The sequence below is a fragment of the Colias philodice genome, chromosome 19 (assembly GCF_061535455.1).
Source record: "Colias philodice isolate Cphi_HAF_F1 chromosome 19, ilColPhil1 Martin Lab GWU primary, whole genome shotgun sequence".
In the NCBI taxonomy this organism is placed as follows: Eukaryota; Metazoa; Arthropoda; class Insecta; order Lepidoptera; family Pieridae; genus Colias; species Colias philodice.
The window spans coordinates 6,991,404-7,013,355 of record NC_143104.1 but is presented as its reverse complement, the minus strand read 5'-3'; the positions used below and the strand labels follow the sequence as shown (position 1 = coordinate 7,013,355).

Sequence of the window (21,952 nt, the reverse complement as noted above, 5' to 3'; positions counted from 1 at the left end):
GAGTGTGACTAACGCCCACGCGACTAGTCCACCGGTACCAGCGTTCTGACCATCGTTTTTCTTTTTGTCATTGCGTACTAAGACCCCTCTAGACCGCCATCCTGTTACAAATGACCCGAAATTTTGTGTCAGTATCTCCCGGCCTAACATGTTCAATGTGTAAATGTGTTGACGTTCCAGCTCTTCTTAATATAGGTATATAGTGAAATGAAATTCAACATGGCGTATTCTTCGCAAACAAGAACGAGTAGATCGCTAGGGTACACAAGTCACAGTGTAAAAATAAAGCAAGTGAATGTGGCTTGCTGGTGGCGTGCAGGAAGGTGGAAAAAGATTTCTTTCGTGCACTGGAAAGTTTTGTCGCGTATATTTTACGATGAAACACATTTATTCGGCAACTACACTTGCACATTTGTGTGGCATCGTCCGTTATCAACTCCGTTTCCCAAATATTGTCTCGAAGTTTCTTTAAAATTTTACTTATTTTGTCTAATGGACGCGGTGTTTGCTCCTGCGTCCACCTGTACGGGGCGCGGCGGATTGTATCTAACAGACGCTCGCCGCTCACATCCGCCTGCCTGCGTCCACTAGACGGGTCGGGGCGGGCCGGGCCGCAGCGCACCGCCGCCGGCAGCAATCCGCCTGCGAAGCGATATCCGCCAATGCGTTGCGGCCCGCCCCGACCCGATCCGTCGCTAATGGACGATGTTTCATACAAAACATAGGCCGGCGTATTTTTGCGTTGCGACGCGGCCCGGCCCGATCCGCCTAGTGGACGCCTAGCATAAATGGTGCAAAAATTAGTTTAGAATGTTGTTTTATAATGCACACGTTGGTCGGTTGCAGGCAATACCCGCCGATAACGAGCTCGAGCACGCGGCGCGCGTACAAGAACGAGTTCTCGGCGCTGTACACCGAGTACCGGTCGCTGTACGCGCGCGTGGCGCAGGTGGCCGCGCTCTTCACGCAGCTCGAGCAGCAGCTCAAGCGCGCCGAGCCCAAGTCGCCGCACCACCGGGTCAGTGCAACCATTATCACCCACGATACATCATGTATTACTAATTACAACTTGATGTTTGAGTTTGAGTTTAAAACATATTTCAAAAGCTGCAAAGAAAGCCGCTTACATTAAACAACATCACAATCCCATCAATAAATACATTATCAACCGAAAGTGACCTTTACTACTCCGTCCACAGAGCATAGAGCAGCGCATCGTGGAGGAGTACCAGCGCGTGCGCGGCGACCGCGCGTACCAGAGCGAGCGGCGGCGCGTCAACTACCTGCACCGCAAGCTCAACCACATCAAGCGGATGGTGCTGCAGTACGATCAGCTGGTGAGCACTCTACTTATTCATTATAATATGTATTGACGTACAGTGAGAATACTTAAATGTATACAAGTGGTTTTTTTTTTTTTATTATTATAGAGGGAAAAAATACTGTTAAGTATCTCAGGTCAAGATCTGCGACCTGGTATGTCGGTCTCGATCATGGTCTCATGGTCCATACCGACTAAAACAACCCTCTTTCTCCTGTCCATATCCCCGCGGGATGGCCGTTAGGCTTTACTTCGCGGGGGGACGTATAGCATTGCTGCTTTTCTCACGTATGTTCTATGCCGTCTTGTATACATGCGCGACGGCATGTATACAAGTGTGTACACGTGGTTCTGTTGAGCTATACAGGGTGTAATCGTTAAGTGTGCACAGGTGATTTTTCCGTAAGTATTACAGATAACAAAAAACTTTAAACTGATATCGAAAGTACTTAACCTAATGAGTAAAATGGTCGTAATAAATTTTTAAAAATAAATCGAGAAATATCAAAAAAATTATCTTTAAACCCTCCCATACATTAACCTATCACGCGTCTGGCGCACAGCCGGCACCGATCCCGATAGTGTCAAGGGAGTTCACGAAATCTAGCTTTTTTATGACTACCGAGTTTGAAAATTTTATTTACCCTATTGTTCTATAATTATATGCCATGTATGATATATTTTTGGAAAGAAGAAGAAACTAGTTATAGCATAAAAATGTAATCATGACGATATATTTTTTCTATATAATTATAGAAATTGATTTAATTTTGTTTTAATTTTAATTGCTTACATACTAACACTTACATGATAATTCTGAGTTATCAAATGATCATATTCACGTTTTCATATCACTACACGATTGCCAAATACATTCACTTATGTTTTCACACATTTAACACAACGTATTTCACTATAAATAATAACAAATCTCCATTATTCACAAACAAGAAAAAAAGTGCCATTTTGCGTCTTCCGCACTGAAAAGTTGAGACACTTTTTCACTGAGTATTCTTCAAATATCCCTAAAACCAATATCATAAACGTATTCTACGTACAATTTCCAGTAATATACGTCTCAATTATCACTCATCTAATTATTCCTCTCGGCATAATTCACAATCCAAATATTCGTTGAACAAGACAAATGTCACAAACTATGGCCGATGACGCAACTCAATCAATGATTCACTTTTTTTTTTATTTTGTGGTTTTGGTCTCTATTGCCTGTCTCGGAGTCGTGTCGATTCGAATTATAAATGTTTAAGGCATAGAGAAATATTTTTTATACTGGAAACATTCACTTGTAAGTCTCTACTGATGACCTTCAATGTCACGGGCCGCGTTAGGCACAGAGTTTGTGCGCAGGACGCTACAGTACAATTTGCGTTACGACACAAATATTGTGCGTAGAACGTGTCACGGGTTAAGTATGAAATTTGAATATCCCATAATATGATAGATTTTAGCATTTTTTTTCTTTTTTTGGTTTTCTGCTTTAATTACTTCGCAAATTTGAAGTGACATTTTCCACGTTTTTCCGGACATTTTCACGCATTTTCCGGATATTTTTCCGGGAATTTTCCGGACATTTTCCGGATATTTCCCAGGCATTTTCCAGGGATTTTCCAGGCATTTCCACGCATTTTCCGGACATTTTCACGCATTTTCCGGGTATTTTCCAGATATTTTCCAGGCATTTTCCGGACATTTCCCTGACATAGCCTGTAAATGTCTGGAAAATGTTCGGAAAATCCCCGGGAAATGCTAGGAAAATCCCCGGAAAATGCCTGGGAAATTCCCGGAAAATAACCGGAAAATGCCTGGGAAATGCGTGAAAATGTCCGGAAAATATCCGGAAAATGCGTGAAAATGTCGGGGAGGAGCGTGGAAAATGCCTGGAAAATCCCCGAAAAATGCCAGGGAAATGTCCGGAAAATGTCTGGAAAACATCCGGAAAATCCCCGGGAATTGCTCGGAAAATTCCCGGACAATGCCTGGGAAATTCCCGGAATATAACTGGAAAATGCCTGGGAAATGCTCGGAAAAGTCTGGAAAATATCCGGAAAATGCGTGAAAATTTCCGGAAAAACCCTGGAAAAGCCTGGAAAATGCCTGGAAAATGTCCGGAAAATATCCGGAAAATGCGTGAAAATGTCCGGGAGGAGTGTGGAAAATGCCTGGAAAACCCTATAAATGCCAGGGAAATGTCCGGAAATGTCTTGAAAACATCCGGAAAATCCCCGGGAAATGCTCGGAAAATCCCCTGACAATGCCTGGGAAATTCCCGGAAAATAACCGGAAAATGCCTGGGAAATATTCGGAAAATGCGTGGAAACTTCCGGAAAAACCGTGGAAAATCCCTGGAAAATATCCGGAAAATGTCCAAATATCTGGAAAATGTGAATATGTCCGGAAAAAGCGTGGGAAAATTCCCGGAAAATGAAAGAAAGAAAGAAAGAAGAAAGAAAATACATTTAATCCAGCACACAAAAATACAAGGCAAAAACAACAAAATAACTTACAATGAACAAAAACAATTAAATAAAAATTACAATTTATAAAAGAGGTAAGTAGGTATCACGTTTGTACAAGTATAAAAAGAAACATAGGTATTATATTATGTGGTTGACTATAGTATGTGTGCTGGACAGGGATACCACTCAGCAAATCTGTGGCTTAATAGCCGCAGCACTGATTTTCAGTGGTTCCCATATCGCAACTGACGTTTGCAGCGATAGGGGCTACAAATTTATAAAATAATAAAGTTTTAAATAATTTCTTACATACATTTTAATATATACATCCATTACATAAATATGGAATAACAGACACTACATTCATGCAAAAATGCTACATATATGCGACATGCGTACTATATCTACTATAATACAAGATACTCATATTATACTATTCACCTATATATATACAAGTATATACCATAAAACATTGAATAAACTGGCAAAAATAATAAAAAACTGACCAGATAAAATAAACTAAGATAATAATAGGTATTGTTTTATGTATATATATTTTTTTTTCTTTAAAGACCAACTAAGGTTGGCTGATTTGTCGTTGAATTATTAGTTTTTTTAATTCATTACGAAAGCTCGGCACGCTGCTTTTATTGCGTAATGGTGGGGGCAAATTGTTCCAACACTTAGTTGATCGGTATTTAAAAGCACCTCTGAATGCCATGGTGTGGTGTCGAGGCACAGCCAGACTAAATAAAGACGCCCTTGTTCTGTATACCGTGTCCGAATTTCCCAACCAGGATAGTTTTTCGGAGAGGTATGAAGGTATGTTGGACCGTATGACAGCAAACAGTAGAACGGCAAAATGCAACCTTCGCCGATTTTCCATATTTAAAATCCTGGCATTGTTTAGGTATGGCGATATATGGGATCGGGGGGGCACATCCCAGCAAAAGCGAGCACACGCATTTTGTACTCGTTGTATAGCTTTCTTTGAGCGCGCGAGTATTCGATCACCATATAACGCGTCACCGTAGTTGAATTTGGATAACACTAATGCATCACACAATCTAATTCTGAGCTTGGTTGACAGATGGCTTCTGATACGGTAGAGTACTTTTAACCGGTAGTAACAATTGGAAATAGTTTGGTTAATGTGCTTTTCAAACCGCAGTGACTCATCGAAGACGATACCAAGATTACGAGCCTCTTTCACCCGCTCTATTGCCTCTCCATTTATGTATATTGGTGGAATCGATTGCTCAAAAGTTTTGATGCGATTATGAGAGCCCAGGATCATGAATTTAGTTTTTGAGGGATTTAAAACTAAGGCATTTTGTTCAGACCATGTAGCTATGCGGGTGAGATCGGCATTTAGTTTTTCGATGGCTGCTAGCTTTTCCTGAGGCGTAAATGAGATATACAGCTGAATATCATCTGCGTAAAGGTGGTATTTACAATGGTGTATATTTTTAATTATATCAGCGGTGTAAATGATAAAAAGTAAAGGGCCCAATATCGTACCTTGAGGAATTCCTCTCATGAGATCTACGGGTTGCGATGAGCAAGTCTTGCCATCATCGTCTTCTACGGCCACAGTTTGACATCGCTTACTGAGGTAACTCCTGAACCAGCGGACAACTGGGTCGTTTAAGCCGTAGTAGATTAATTTGGCTAAAAGTAGATCAATATTAATGCTGTCAAATGCTCTGGAATAGTCCAACAAGACCAAAATGCTGCACTTACCATCATCCTGAGCTTCCAAAATATTGTCCACAACGTCCAATAGAGCGGTAGTAGTGCTCCTACCTTTTCTAAAACCTGATTGTCGATGTGGAAGAATGTTTTTAGATTCAAGGAAACCAGAGAGTTGTGAGTGAACAATTTTTTCAATAACCTTGGAAAAACAAGGTAAAATGCTAATGGGGCGGAGATCTTTGATTCCCTGTGGATTAGGTATTTTTTTTATCGGTCTTACTATAGCCTCCTGCCAAAGGTCCGGAAAAATACTGGTGACAAAAGACTTGTTCACCAAATGATTCAGGGCTGGTACTATGAGCGATTGAGCAAGCTTAATCATCTCTAAGGACAATCCATCCACTCCAATGGCATTGGACTCGAGAGTTTTAAGGGCTTTAACAATGTCAGATTCACGAATAGGATTAAAATTAAACACATTACAACTAAAACGTTCCGTTTCATAATAATTAATCAGGTGTTGTGATATATTGTTATTTCCTGGTACGTTGATGAAATGTGCATTAATTAGATCAGGATTGTTCATGTGCGCAGGTAACGCCATCTCTTTTTCAGGCTTAATATGTACTTGATTCTTAATGTGTCTCCATAATATTTTAGGTTTATCGATGTTGCAGTTAACGTATTTATTAAAATAGGCATCCTTTTCTCGCAGTATTGCAGATTTAACGTACCTTTTTAGATCATTATAGTAAGGTTTATACCGAGCATGTCTCTTCGCCTTAACCTGAGCTTCATTTCGGCGCGCCATCATAAGTTTTATATTATAAGTGATCCACGGATAATTCTTTTCCTTAATTTTTATTGTCTTAAGAGGGGCATAATTGTCAAAAAGTACTATTAAAAAGTTTGTCATATATTTTACCATTTCATTAACATCGTCCAAATTAAATATAAAATCTAAATTTATTCTAGTCAGGCAATCATTAAATTCATCCAAATCAATGTCTTTAATCGGTCTGTAGGTAACCCATCTTGAAACAAATTTTTGCTTTCGAATATTCACGTCGCAAACAATAAAGGCGTGGTTGCTAAGAGGTTCTACGTGATCTACTTGTATGTGTGAGATTGGAGCGTTAGTGCAAACTAAATCTATCAATGTTTCACTATCATTAACAAAATGAGTTGCCTCAGTAACGTGCTGGGTAAGATTCGCGGCCTGAATAAATTGTTTGAATTTATTAGAATTTATTGAATTTTGTTTTAAATTGATGTTAAAGTCTCCTAATAGGACTATGTAATCGCACCACACAAAAGCGCTGAGCGAGTCTGAAACTGCGTCTAAAAATGTGCCACAGTCCAACCAGGGCGGGCGATATGCAGTACCAATGGCGATAGACTTACCTTGTATTGTTAATTTAATCCACATTTGTTCTACTTGTGGGTGTGGAGGGAATGACAGTATGCTAAACGACAACCCGCGCACCACATAAAAGCCAACCCCACCACCTCGATTACGAATACTGGGCGGGCGCGGGATATGCTTGAGGCGATAGCCGGGTATGCGAGGAGCACGTCCCTCTTCTCCCTCTCGTAGCCAGGTTTCGTTGAGAGCCAAAATGTCCACGGCGTGACGTTCCACCGCTGCAATCAACTCATCGTGTTTCGTTCCTAACGAACCCGGATTAAGCAAACCAATTTTTAAAAAATTGTTTCTAATCATTTGGCTATAAAATTAAAATTTTTTCGTATATACATTAACCTAATATTTGAAATAATCATATAATAAAAAATAAACATATATAATAAATCAAGTAATTTTAAATAATATATTATGGGTATATTATAACAATTTATGGGACATATAAGTATAGTATATTGTATTAAAATGTCGAGCCACCCAACCACACATATTATACACTCCACAATATATTCTATATAATTATAACACGATACATACCGAACGTGACAAGTATTATTTGTATTTAGCATTACAGATACAATTGCCTTAATAATTGCAATTGAAATAAAATTATATAATATTAGGTGAAAAACTCTTACGCCAATTTTATATTCGTTAAATAATGGTTTCAAAGTAATAATTTTAACATCTGCAATATTAGCCCCTATGTCTTTAGAAGAATGATTTAAAATTATATGGTACAATATATTATTATACGTTGTTTTAATAAACTTAAGAAAAATATGAAATAATTTTAGGTTTGAAAGTAGTATACATATGTGCATATAGCGTGGATGTTTCATAGTAATTTCGGATATGATGTAGCATACAACAATAATTGCTAAATGGTTCAGCAACCAAAAACCTGACGCAGATCCGCTTCTGAGCGTATCGGATGAGAGGATGACTTAGCGTCACGTCTGGCAAAGATACGTCCACCGCGGGTCCATACGAAGCGCCATTTTTTTGCAGTTGCTTCCTCTCTTGCTAGATAAAATAGGTGACGATTTAATGGCGTAAGGCGTTCGTTAACATAAAATCTGCGCGGCTGCTCCGGTATATCCATGCCTGACGTATCGGCCCCGCGCCGCACGCGCGCCGACTGCAGCAGCTGATCGCGCACGCTGCGGCGCACGAGACGTACCACAATAGGGCGCGGGCGCGCGCGCGAAGCGCTAGTGCCTGGCGGGCTGTCCATACTCGATGCGCGGTCACGTTTCACGCCTACACGGTAAGCACACGTGACATCCCGTTCTTCGAGTTTTACACCCAGCTTTTGCGCAAGTGTAACAACGGTGTGCATAGTGTTTTCACCAGTAATATCGGGAACTCCCGAAATTTCCAGATCATTTAAAAGATGCGCTTGCTCATTTTCATTAATTTGTCTTTTTAGGTTTTCTAATTCCTCAGTCGCATCTTTTTTCGCCGTGTTGCAATCCTCCAGCATTCTCACCTTCTCCTCCACTCCGTCCAACCGTGAGCTAAAATCGCCAACAACTTTAGTAAGGCGGCTCATTTCCTCCCGAAATGCGGACAATTCCGCGCGCAAAAGTTTAATCTCGTGCGCAAGTGTGGGTGTTTCGTTTCCCAAGCCAGCGTTACACACATCCACAAGTACGTCGGCATCCGTATCTTGCGTTATTTTAGATATCTTGTTTAGGCATGATTTGCATTGCCAATTAGAATTGAGTTTTGAATGCGGACTTATATTATGACATTGCCTATGATATACTGTATTACATTTCATACATTTGGCGCCATCTGTTGCCGCGTAAAATTTACCACAAGTGGAGCACTTATTGGCCATGTTATTATAAATTATTGACAATTTCCTGGTAAATCTTGATGTAACCGCAAGATGGCGCGGGTGTTAATAGCAGTACTTTATATTAATGAATTATAATATTCAAATTTGTAATCTCCTCTATTGGTTACAAAACTTCACAAGGCAAGTAATATCGGACAATATATTTGTTTTTATGTAGTATTACTTTGCAATATAACAAATAATTCTCGTATGAAAAGTATTTGTGGTTGTTATAATTTCACTTTTTGTTTGCGGGTACCTGTGTCCAGTATGGCTAACAGCTGATCGTCAGCTGTAATGTTTAACTTGACACTTAAAACTTAGTATGTTGATACAATATCACTGTGGTACACGCGTCTTGAAGTGTTATTCAAAACTGTTCACATTTAAAGTATATTTATGTAAGTAAACTATTTTTTAAATTGTCAAGCCAAGCATTTACAATTTAAAAATTTAAAAATTTTTAAATTGTAAATGCTTGGAAAATCCCCGGAAAATATCCGGAAAATGCGTGAAAATGTCCGGAAAGAGCGTGGAAAATGCCACTTCAAATTTGCGAAGTAATTAAAGCAGAAAACCAAAAATGAAAAAGAAAGCTAAAATCTTTCATATTAAATGTATATGGGATATTCGTATTTCATACTTAATGTATGGGAGGGTTTAAAGATAATTTTTTTGATATTTCTCGATTTATTTTTGAAAATTTATTACGGTCATTTTACTCATTAGGTTAAGTACTTTCGATATCAGTTTAAACTTTTTTGTTATCTGTAATACTTACGGAAAAATCGCCTGTGCACACTTAACGATTACACCCTGTATACGTTGACGTACATTGAGAATGAACTTAAATATTACAAGTATTTTAAAACATTATTTTTTGGACTACTGGATATTTTCTGTTTCCCATCACTGTCAAATGTGGCAAAATTTTCTATAAGAGTGTATATCGAGGTTTTTGAACATAACTACCACGAAATAAGGTGTAAACTACACGTTTTTTAAGGAACCATTAATAAGCGATTGTGACTCTTGTCGTTTATATGTACGTCAGTTAGCTAAATACGATGGTGTATGATCGATAAGATGGTCTATAATAAAGGGAAATGGTCTGTTAGATTCATCGGCGGAAATTTAAAAAATAAATCATCTTCACAATACAGTCAAAGTTACATTAAAATCGGTAGCGTTACTTTGTTTGAATTTTATAATAGTTTTGTTACCTACTTATCAAAGTTAAAAAATCTATAGTCAAATACTTAAGCTACTATACAAAAAATATTTGGCAATAAAAAGCCGTTAATATTTAAACGTTCTAAGAATGAAGCTAAATAATTTATCTTATAGGTTGTATTTTTGTTTCTCCAATCCATTTCAAATGGAACATGTGTAGGTACAAAAAAACCATTAATTAATTTAAAATAAATTCAAACAAAACAAAACGACTCGTAAATATTATAAAAAACGACCACTACGTAACGACGTTAGAGCGGGGGCACACGATGCGTTGCGGCGCCGCACCGCAAAGATTTCACCGTATCAGTGGGCACACGAGCAGTGCGGCGCCGTAACGTTTTTATGTCGCAGCGGCGTCGTAGCAGCGTTGCACAGCGTGTCCTTCCTTGTGATGCAAAACAACTGAGCGGTGCCGCTCCGACGTCGCACCGCATTCACCCCTCCCCGCCTCGTCTTGGTGGTTACAAGTCCGGTGCGGCGCCGGAGCGTATCGTGTGACATGCCACAGATATTTCTATGTAAGACGACGCAGCGACACCGCTCCGGCGCCGCACCGCCGCCGCAACGCATCGTGTGCCTCCGCCCTTACGTAATAACGAAATTTATTCATAGATCTTATTTTTATTAAAAAAAATATCACAAAAAAACCGTACACTGTATTTCCTAATCTTAATTTTCAAGTCTCTATCACATTTATCGGACTACGGCGACTTGCCAGTAAGTATTGTACGTGGAAGATGGATAAAGTAGAGCATAGGTAGATAGACCCCTTTTAGTATCTATGTTATATCGTTTTTATAGCATTTTATATTATTGCAAACAACGTATAAATGTCTTATATAAATGTATTACGTGTATATTATGTACCTTTATAATTATCACACAATTTACATACGAAATAAATAAAACAAAGTTTAATCTTTATAAATTATCATGAACATTTTTAACACAAAAGTAATAATATGTAGTACATACTTATACATATATTTAAACTCTAGAATTCTCGAGAAATCAATCTAATATATGACTATAATGTACAAAGTGTAAATAATATACAGAAGTTCATATAATACTGCTTAATACTGACTTTGTATTTAATAAAACACCTGTATTTACTAACACAATCTCTGAATAGTGTTATAAAGATATGAACACATTTTATTTATCCACGTGAATTCGAGCTGATAAGCCAGTGGTTGGTAACATATTATGTAAAGACAAAGTTCAATTATATTCAAATTAAACTAATATATTTTTTATATCAATACAGATGGTCATTGACGTAAAATATACGTTTATTATATTATATAACTTCGGTATTATTTTATTACGTTTTATTCTATTGCACAATTTAAATCTCGACACAGCATGAATGCATGTCCGCATGAACCCTTAGTTTATAAAAAAACCTACGTCATAGAGTAGAGAATGAGTAGTTTTATTGTGTGTGAGATATTACTATATCAACACAATTTGTATTTCTCTTCTATATAATATCGAGTTTGGACAAATGTTGTGTAAATACTTGTTCATTTAATTTAGGCGATGATGTTGTAGGAAAAAGAAATAAAGCATGAATTGTTTATTTTAGCACTCTTTCCTTCATACAATTTTGTCCTCTCTAGTGATAGATTATAGACAATAGTTATCAAAAATATAAACGTGGTTGGTGGTTCTGAAGTAAAACTCTTTCAACAGTTGATACATTTATTTTTATTAGTTAGGTAGGGGTTTGTCTTCAAGTCGTAAAAAAAATAGAATGATGTGTTTTTGCGTTAATTTAAAAAAATACTGGAGACCAAAATATATAATTGGAATGGCCTTGAGGTAAAACTGAAGAGAATTAAAAAAGCTTTTACCCACGAAGGAAACTACGAGCAAAAGAAAATTTTATAAAGCTTATGTGCTATTCTTGTACATAGGCTGTAACACTGCAAAGAATTATCAAAATCTGTTCAGTCGTTTTTGTTTGAAAGAGTTGAATCCAACCCAGGATGTATCCATACTAATACTATAAATGCGAAAGTAACTCTCTCTGTCTGTTACTCAATCACGCCTAAACTACTGAACCAATTTGCATGAAATTTGGTATGGAGATATTTTGATACCCGAGAAAGGACATAGGCTACCTTTTATTGCGAAATATGTACCACGGGCGAAGCCGGGGCGGACCTCTAGTATTAAATAAAATGTATGTATAATTGAATATTAACGTGTTTGTTCCAGCGCAACCTGAAGCCGGAGCGCGTGTCCGCGGCGAGCACGACGCAAGCGTACTGACACTCGGGCAAGCCGCCGCCCGCCCGCTGCCTCTAGTGCCGACGCGCCTTCACACTGTATTGGACTATTTATATCACCTTTACACCCGTCTCCAGCGAGAAAACGCCGAGGAACTACACAAAAAAAGAAAAAAAAAGACGGGTTGCACTCCGGGAGTGCCGGCAGAAGTGAAAACTTGTTTATTAACGTTGAGCATGTTTGATATTTTGGAATGGTATCCGTCTTACGCTTTTTCGATCAGGTCACATGTCCTGACGCGAGTTTAAGATTTTATACCCATTACAGAAAAAGTGCTCAACGCCGCTAAAGAAGTTTTCACTTCAAAGGAAAAAAAACGGCCTTCTGCGAACCGATTTTTTTCTCTTTTTTTCACCACAAACACCCCGGGTGACCCGTTCCCGATGTTATGTATATATTTACAAGTTTTGTACGTATCTCCCGAGTGGCAGAGTTTTTATACGTCAAGCCAAATTGCAGTATTGTAAATGTGTGTATATTCAAATATTGGTTAGAGGGGAGTCGTTTTACATGTTTCCTATTGATGCTGCCTTAACCGACTCGGTGTGATGCTCGATGCGGTTTTTACGATTAGCGAGCGGAACGTCGCGACCAAAATTTTTCATACACACACATATTGTGTCCTGCCGATTTGGGTTAGTGTGCGGTGAGCGCGATGTAAAATTGTAATTAATGTAAATTTCATATATTATGATATTGCGGCGTATTATTTTAAGTTGAAGAGTTCTTCCATTATTTTAACTGACGTAGAGAGTTAATTCGGAGACGACTATCGAGACGCGAACGGAACGGAGCGTCTCCGCAGTATACCGGACATGAGGGCCCACTACGAATTTTATGAAAAAGAACATTTATAAGAGAAACCTAGCTTAATTATAATATTACATATTTTCGGACATTAACTGTATTTAATATATATCGAACATTATTTTTCCGTAGCTGTTATCTTTCTACTTAGTCATAGAAGGACTTAAGTCTCACGAGCGTGATGCAAGTGGAAATATAAAGCGAGGTCACTATTTATATTTTAACGTTATTTGCTCTTGTTGTTAGCGTAGTTGACAATTGCAAGCGACATTTCATCACTATATAGAAGATTAATTTCATTTTTTATCTCATTTAATTTTTAATAGTGTAAATACTGAAAGTACTATATTTAATGTGATTAATTAAGTACATAATAGTCCAATAGTAGTTTGTTCGTCCAAGTTTAATTCCATTCGTCAAATATTGCCGTCTCGTTATTGTTGTCCAAAATTCAGCTATGGTTTGCCAATTTGTTTAGTATTCTTCAATCTGTTAACGGACCTAGTCAGAGATGAATCGCGACATAAACCAATGAAATATGTGCCGGTCGTTCGTCTCTGACTGGCTTCGTCAATAAAATAATGTAAGGAATATTGGGTGCGCTATGGATGGATACAAAAAATGATTTCAATTGTAAATGTCAATTTAAAGGACTGAATGCCTTTAAAACCAATTATTTTGCACTCGCGACTCCGTCGATCGCGATCGTCCCTTCGCTTACAAATCCATCCAATATTTTAACGTTGGACGTTCAATGTATGCGTCTTGCCCCGCTTGCATGTTGTATATAGTACATTATATAAAGATTTATCATGTTCTTGTTAAATTTTACTATGGGTAGTGTAATATTTTTTCAGTTTTTTTTTTCTTTCTTTCTTATAAAATAAAATAATATATTATATTTGTTCCGTAATGAGCGTCGCGTCGTCGTCGTGTTGAGATCGTGTATATAAGCTTTAAAAACTCGTGACCGTCACAAAGTTACTCATTCGATGATCGAGAACTCGGCTAGTGTTAAAAAACTCGCGGCGACAACGCGACGATGCTGTTATGTTAAAGTGGTCATAGATATTTGCCAAATTATAAATACATTTTACATAATAAATTAGTTTTTAATTGCTACGAACGTCTTGAAAGTTAGCAACCGGCCAGTGTTGGACATCCACTAGACTTAAGGAAATCTGGTCCTTTTCGGATAACCCTCCAAAACACAATAAAACGTAGTTATTTTAGTCTTCGCTCGGGCTCATTTTCACTGATACACAAACACTAACTATCGGTTTTAATGCATTATATTCTATACAAACCTTTAAAAATCTTATGAATTGCTAAAATTTTATTTCACGCTAATAAACACGAATGATTACAATTAAAATGAGCCGAGTGTTAGCAAACCGTCTTACGTACATTGTCCTGATTCTAACGTCCATATTTGAAAATGATTTAGCGTTAAGTGATGATTACTTTAATCCCTGAATCAATTATTAGCAATTTCGCGTGAAGTATTTACCGTCGCTTTGGTTAATTAACGACTCGTTGCAATTTGTTTTGAAATAACTTAACAATCGCTAATGAATTTGCGCCAATTATTCACTTTATTTCAATGGATGAAATAGAAACACTGTTTAATAAATTTCACATCAAATTGTTTCCATTCACTGTATATATCTATTGATTTGTTATAATTAAATATATATTTATGAATAGCATAATGGAAACATAATATTTTAAGTATATGATTGTTATGGATGCTGTTGTTTCGGTTAGTTTTTGTCAATAATTGTGTCAAACGACGTTGCTATTTCATTTTCACTGCACGGTTAAAACTGGAAACTATACGGACACTCGATAGTATTTATTTAATTTACCGATTTTTATTAAAGTTCCTAGAATGTGGGAATATGTGTTATCATGCAAATTTATTTCATTTCAAAATTCCATATCTCGTCTTCCTCTTACAAAATTGTCAAAAATATGATTGTATTTTTAGTTCTTCCGTCATATAAAATATTGTCGAGTGTTTGTATAGTTTGGTTCTTGGTTTTAACCCAAAATAATTAACATTATAATGGTCAATTGAATCGTACGTAAAATGTCAACTAACGTCAAGTTCTCTGGTCAATTCTCGCGTAAGTGTCCCTTTGTTTGCTCACACGTTTGTTATCTCCTTAAATTACTCATGAAAATGCTCAATTCGATCATGATATTAGATAATAACCATTACATTTCGAAATTTATTATTTTTATTTCATTACTCCTCATTATTTATATTATTTAGTACTATCGCTAAGTTTAACGACATTTCGGTCTGTCCGCGCTTTCTTCTCTATACTAATTCTCATGTAGCTCACACATCACATTTTAATTTCTTTCATATTTGGCAAAATAAAAAAAAATCCAACACGAACAACACCGTTTTAAAATGTTATTGTTACCAGTAGTTTAAGCAGTGTCGTTTGTTTTTTTTTTGTATCTTATAATAGATTACTACAGATAATAATTATATTTAACTAGTACATTTTGTTTCACGTGGAGGTATCTCTTATACGTTAACTTGTTATGAATGAAGTGGATGTTGTGATTATGCATTCCATTTTGCTGACAACTCATGCACTGTTCATTGATGCACTTTACACCTTTCACATCTTTGTTTTTTATAATAGTGACGTCATGCGTCATAGACTAAGCGAAGTGCATCAAAATAACCGACACATACACAGTATGCAGACCAGATAATACAAATTTTATGAGAGAAATTATATCCCTTTTATGAATTTAATAATAAGCTGTCACAAAGGGAGTAAGTGTCAAATTCACTCAATTGTTACCTATTAAGTTATTAGAAAGGTTGGACAGATATATATTTGTATTTTGTCATGTTTATACCAATTGAATATCTATGAAATATCATAGTCCATTGTACAGAGTAGGCGATATTTAGAGTCTAGTAACGTCATCTTTTTATTAAATCCTAGTTAGTGATAAATTAGAATTACTAATTCCCAAACATGTATCGTTCTTTGCGGCATGACAAACTCGCCACTTGTATATTATTATTATTATTTAATATAACATCATCTTATATTATGTTCTTTAATTGATTAAGTAGACCGTGGCGTCAATCTGGTTGTGTTAACCCCATTTATGATCATTACAATGAAAAATGGCCTATTTTATTTATTATGTATTTATATTTAGTGCGCGACACACGTAACCGTGGCTACTTTGTCATGTGCAAACTTAACACTGTTATACTTAACATAGCTGATATTATAGCGGCTTAAAGGCGGGCGATGCGTGAATATCATTTAATTACATAATTTGTTTAGATATAGATCATTGAGTTTGCGTATTCTGATCGAACGTTATTGTAAATTTGCTGTACAGAAAAAGAGAAGATTAGCCGCCGTCGAGACAGGCCAACGGCGTTATCGCAAGACTGTCGATTTACCGAACAATTTAAATACTATGTATTATGTCAATGTAAATAGAGTACGAATTAGACGTTTAGAAATGTTAAGGGATGTAATCGTAGCGTTTATTTTTTAATTAAATATATAGTATATGAGCGGGGAAATACGGATTATACGAGGCCGAGTCCCGACGGCGGCGGTCGTAACAATGCTGCGATATTCCTTGTGCCCCTCGAGATATCAGTGCGTTATATGAGTCAGATGTGGACTGCGGTACGCTAGTGTTATTGTGTATAGTGTTTATAGCTCGGACACCGACACTTGCCAGCCGGTTCGAGCGAACGACGACAAGCTATGAAATCCTGACATCGGCTCACGTTAATTAGCTTTTAAATATTTCATCAAAATATAAAATACACAAAAAAAAACGATATAAATTTCTCGACCAAGTGCTGGTTGTTTTTTAAATTATTAAAATGTAAAAAAAAATTAGATTATAAACAAAGTATAGGTACAATTTATCAATTATACTATTTTCTTTTCGGCATTTCATGTAACAGTGGAAGGGACCTGTTTCTTCGCTACTCGGAAATCATTGCGCGTGCTCGATTCAGAACACACGTAAAGCGAACTCGGTATCGAGTGTTCCTTTTGTATTATGTGATTTCTTTGCTCACGTCCTCTTCCATTGCTTTATTATTTGTTTCGCCAACTGTCTAATTGTATAATATAATTTTGTTAAGGCAGGGTAATGCAGAAATGAGAAGAGGTACTTTTTTATTTTTTGATTAGATTGATGAATTGTTTGAATGTATAAATTGAGTTAATTTAATCCATTCAATGGAATTTGTATTGTTATGAAAGGAACAAGAGTTTGTTGTTTTTTTTTAATTAAGTCATTATAAATTTCGATTTTAATGAGGCAGCGATTAGTTAATTACAATCATCAAGTTACCACAAAAGCAATAGTCAAATGTAGGCTCTCTGGCATTGCCCTTCAGAGAATTGGCTTTAGCGCAGCGGCGTGCACCGAACCGTGCGCTGGTCACTAAAGATATGCAACAAATACAGCTGAAGGGAAGTTGTGTAGAGTATTGTTATAAAAGGTACCTATTCTAAATCTGGAGAAACAGACTAACTATCAGATGCAAATGTCGGATAGTGTTGCTGCAATATGCATTTATTGCCATCTTCATTTTATTTTCGATTATGGGATCAGTGCCAAACTTTCTCTTTCTTGTTTAGCTCAAAACGATGCAATTGTTAGCATGCTTGAAAAAACAGCTGAGTTAAGTGTTTAGTTAGTCTGCCATTTTGTGAATATTTTGTTTTGATAGTAATATGTAAATCTTTTATAATATATTTGTTTACAATAAATAAATGACAACATTATAAATAAATGAAATTGTATTTTCCATTTAAACTGATGAAAAAAAAATATAAAAAGAATAATATGCAAAGATTTCGGATGTTTTATTTTGAAGTTGCAAGCACACATCAACATAATAATCCTCGCACTGACATATTTTTCAAGCAAAAACTTCTTTTCCTACATACTTACTATTATTCCTATTGAAATTATTTGTATTGGATCCTATTAATAATATGGGACTGGAATGAATATGTAAGTGTGTTTTAATTTTGATACAAAAACCAGAGACCCGATTTCACTGAAAATACATAATAGGTATAGAGTGCAACAACTTATTCTTGTAATACAATTCCAGTATATTATTTAAGTATATTATTTAAGGCCGTGTACGCGGTCCGTGCGCTGTTTGGCTCAAATATGTGATTTTTCAAACCAGATTGTCCATCAACCACTTATCTTACAAACATATGAATTACTAACAATTTTAGGAAATTTTATTGTCTATGTAGTTAGTTAGGAGTTTTTTTCAATTAATACAGTATTTGTGAATACCATCAAGATAACTGAGCCGATGATTACTTGATTTCACTTTTAGTGTCAATTTCGAAGCTAAAAATATCTGAAATTGCTGACAGATCTAACACACAGTTATTTTTAACTAACTGCAAAAATCCTCATTAAAATAGTTAGTTAAAAGATTTTTTTATTTTGGACTCCTAACTTACGAAATTAAAATCCGAACAATGTGAATTTTTTTAGAAATTATAGTCGACAAAATGATTATTTTCACCAAGATATTTGACTTTATTGAATATAATTTATACATATTGCAATAAAAGAATGTCTTACTTATAAGATAAAATTTAAAAAATCAACTAAGGTACCTCTATTATTTTTCTACAATTTTTTTTAAAGTACTATAAAACACTGCGCGCGACCCGATTAAAATCAGTCGGCAGCGAGCCTTTCCAGAGAGAGGACATGTTGCTCGGCGCTCTCCTGTGGAACTATGCTGTTCATAGTAAAAGGATAGCGCAAGCCGCGATCTATCGTAATAGATCGCGGAGATTTTGACTTGCGTTAAATTGAATATGCGCTCTTAACCATAAAATTATTTAGGAGTATTCTTTTGTCCATGAAATAAGTAGCTCGCACGTAAGAAACCAGTATTCTCATATTATTATGAACCAGAACGAAATATCTATTGTCAATGAAAGTGCGTTGCTAAAGTGAAAGTGCATTAGCCGAGGTGTATTCTCTGAATATAAATTCATAATAATTATGTATAGTGATTTGCTCACGAAATCTACATTTATTACTTCCGGCCGACCATGTCCTGATTGATACCTACCTCGATCTTATTTTATCGATATAAAATGTCAAGACCTTGTATCGAGGTCATATTTTAGTAATCATTTTATTAAAAAACAAAAAATAAAGCAGTAATTTTTTGTATGAAATAATTGAAACAAAACTAAATTATTTATTTGGAGTGGAAATCGTATAACACCTATCTATAGCCCTCCTGAATATCATGATCATTCATTGAAATTAAAATAGTTCGTTACTTGTTCTTAATAATTAATGTATACTAAAAAAATAAATGGTCGTTTAACTCGGTCGTCGACTAACATAATGATAAAAAATCGTAGATTAATCTACTGCTGATTTTGGATTTATTACATTTATTTTTAATTATGTACCGCTCGGAGAAGCCTTGTTAATTGCTCCGAGATGTACCGCGACAACAAAAATAATTGATTTTATATCTATGGTTTTATCGTTGTCTCTGTATTATTATTGTATCTGTATATGATCATAATTTTAATCTGTTACAACCATAAAGTACTTTAGGGCGTATTCAGAAAGAAAGCTTGAAACTTATAAGCGCTTATCGGCGCTTGTCATGTTCATATATTTTCCTGCGCGGGTTGACAGCACTGACAGGAAAATATATGAACATGACAAGCGCCGATAAGCGCTTATAAGTTTCAAGCTTTCTTTCTGAATACTCCCTTAGGTGGGAGTGCGCTAGGAAAGGAGTCCCGTACCCGTAGACGCGGCCGGCGCTAACTTCGCAGGATGTTCGCAGGTAAAAATATAATGTTACCAAAATTATTTCATTTGCCCAGAATTCTTACCAGAGTTGGAGTAAGAGGTGTCAAAATGTTGATTAAATAATCACAAATGTGCTGGGTACGGAAGTTTAAGGGTGTATTCCGTTATGCACTGCGACCACTGTAAGGTGTGACGTCAATTCAGTATACTGTGAAGCCGTTCCTTTATAGCCAGTTATACTGGTTACGATTTAAAACGGAACGCAATCCAGTATACTGTCAGCCGCATTTTTTGACGCAGCATTCAAATGAGTGTATTAAAGTTTTCTAGAACATAAAAATAAACTGTTTTGGAGTACTGTCCAATTAAAAATATTTTAATTAATATTAATTGTAAATTGAATTTATAATATAACTAGCTGGTGCGTTGTGCGCGGGCTGCAAGCAGCCCGCGAGCCTCTTTTGCCTCTGGGTTGAAGCAATAGGGCAGTCATTTGAAAATGCATTCGAATTTCCTGTCCATTTGTTACATCTGCTAACAGCGATTCTACAGTCAGTCGGTAATGCTTATAAATTCTCCATTCAAGTATTTTCTACTTCGGGAGGCTGCCCACCTTCGAGGGTGCGTGGTGCGCGGGCTGCAAGCAGCCCGCGAGCCTCTCTAGCCTCTGGGTTGAAGCAATAGGGCAGTCATTTGAAAATGCATTCGAATCTCCTGTCCATTTGTTACATCTGCTAACAGCGATTCTACAGTCAGTCGGTAATGCTTATAAATTCTCCATTCAAGTATTTTCCACTTCGGGAGGCTGCTCACCTTCGAGGGTGCGTGGTGCGTGGGCTGCAAGCAGCCCGCGAAGCATCCCAGGGCAGAAATCTTCAGTCAGTTGAAAATGCATAAAAATTCCCCGTCAATTTGTTAATATCTGCTAACAGCGATTCCACAGTCAATTGGAAGTGCTTATAAATTTCCCATTCAAATATTTTCTATTCCGGGGGGCTGTCTACCTTCGAGGGTGCGTGGTGCGCGAGCTGCGAGCAGCTCGCGGCTCATCCCAGGGCAGAAATCTTCAGTCATTTGAAAATGCATTTGAATTTCTTGTCCATTTGTTACATCTGCTAACAGCGATTCTACAGTCAGTTGAAACGGTTTCATCATTTTGAGGTGTCTAATCGATAGTGGGCAGTGACTTTTCATAATAAACTGTTAAAGAGTTTACTTAACACGCTCGTCGCTTCGCTCCTCGCTACCTATTTGAATATTTACGCCGGCCGCTGACGTGACTTGCTCGCTTCGCTCGCTTGGCTAGTGCGATAGTTCAAAAGTAACCTAACTCGCTCGTCGCTTCGCTCCTCGCTGCTTCTTTGAGTATTTACACCGGCCGCTGACGTGACTTGCTCGCTTCGCTCGCTTGGCTAGTGCGGTAGATCAAAAGTTAACCTAACTCGCTCGTCGCTTCGCTCCTCGCTACTTCTTTGAATATTTACGCCGGCCGCTGACGTGACTTGCTCGCTTCGCTCGCTTGGCTAGTGCAGTAGTTCAAAAGTTAACCTAACTCGCTCGTCGCTTCGCTCCTCGCTACTTCTTTGAATATTTACGCGGGCTGCTGACATGACTTGCTCGCTTCGCTCGCTTGGCTAGTGCGGTAGTTCAAAAGTTAACCTAACTCGCTCGTCGCTTCGCTCCTCGCTACTTCTTTGAATATTTACGCCGGCCGCTGCCGTGATTCGCTCGCTTCGCTCGCTTGGCTCGTGCGGTAGTTCAAAAGTTAATAAATATTTTCTGCTCCGGGAGGCTGTCGACCTTCGAGGTTGCGCGGTGCGCGGGCAGCAAGCAGCCCGCGGCGCCGTCTTTTGCCGTTGCTATTCAATTACCCTTCCTACTATGGAAATTTCCATACAAATTTTCGAAAAAAAAAATTTCGCTTTTTACCAAAAATTATTATATGCCTGGAAGCGGACCAGGTTTTGAAGCATTTTTTACTTCGGCGACCCCGACCTAAGTGCCAC

General features: G+C 37.2%; 1 protein-coding gene across 2 annotated transcripts in view; it reads left to right on the top strand.

The window, feature by feature from the left end:
- The window catches only part of Su(Tpl) (Suppressor of Triplolethal), a 54,886-nt gene extending 42,475 nt beyond the window's left edge, over positions 1-12,411 (top strand). For both annotated transcript variants that reach the window (XM_089707071.1, XM_089707072.1), the window contains 3 exons: positions 847-1,018; positions 1,200-1,337; positions 12,225-12,411. In XM_089707071.1, coding sequence (XP_089563197.1) covers positions 847-1,018; positions 1,200-1,337; positions 12,225-12,278 — 364 coding nt within the window. In that variant the 3' untranslated portion in view covers positions 12,279-12,411. The remainder of the gene's footprint in view (positions 1-846; positions 1,019-1,199; positions 1,338-12,224) is intronic.
- The last annotated feature ends 9,541 nt before the right edge of the window (positions 12,412-21,952 follow it).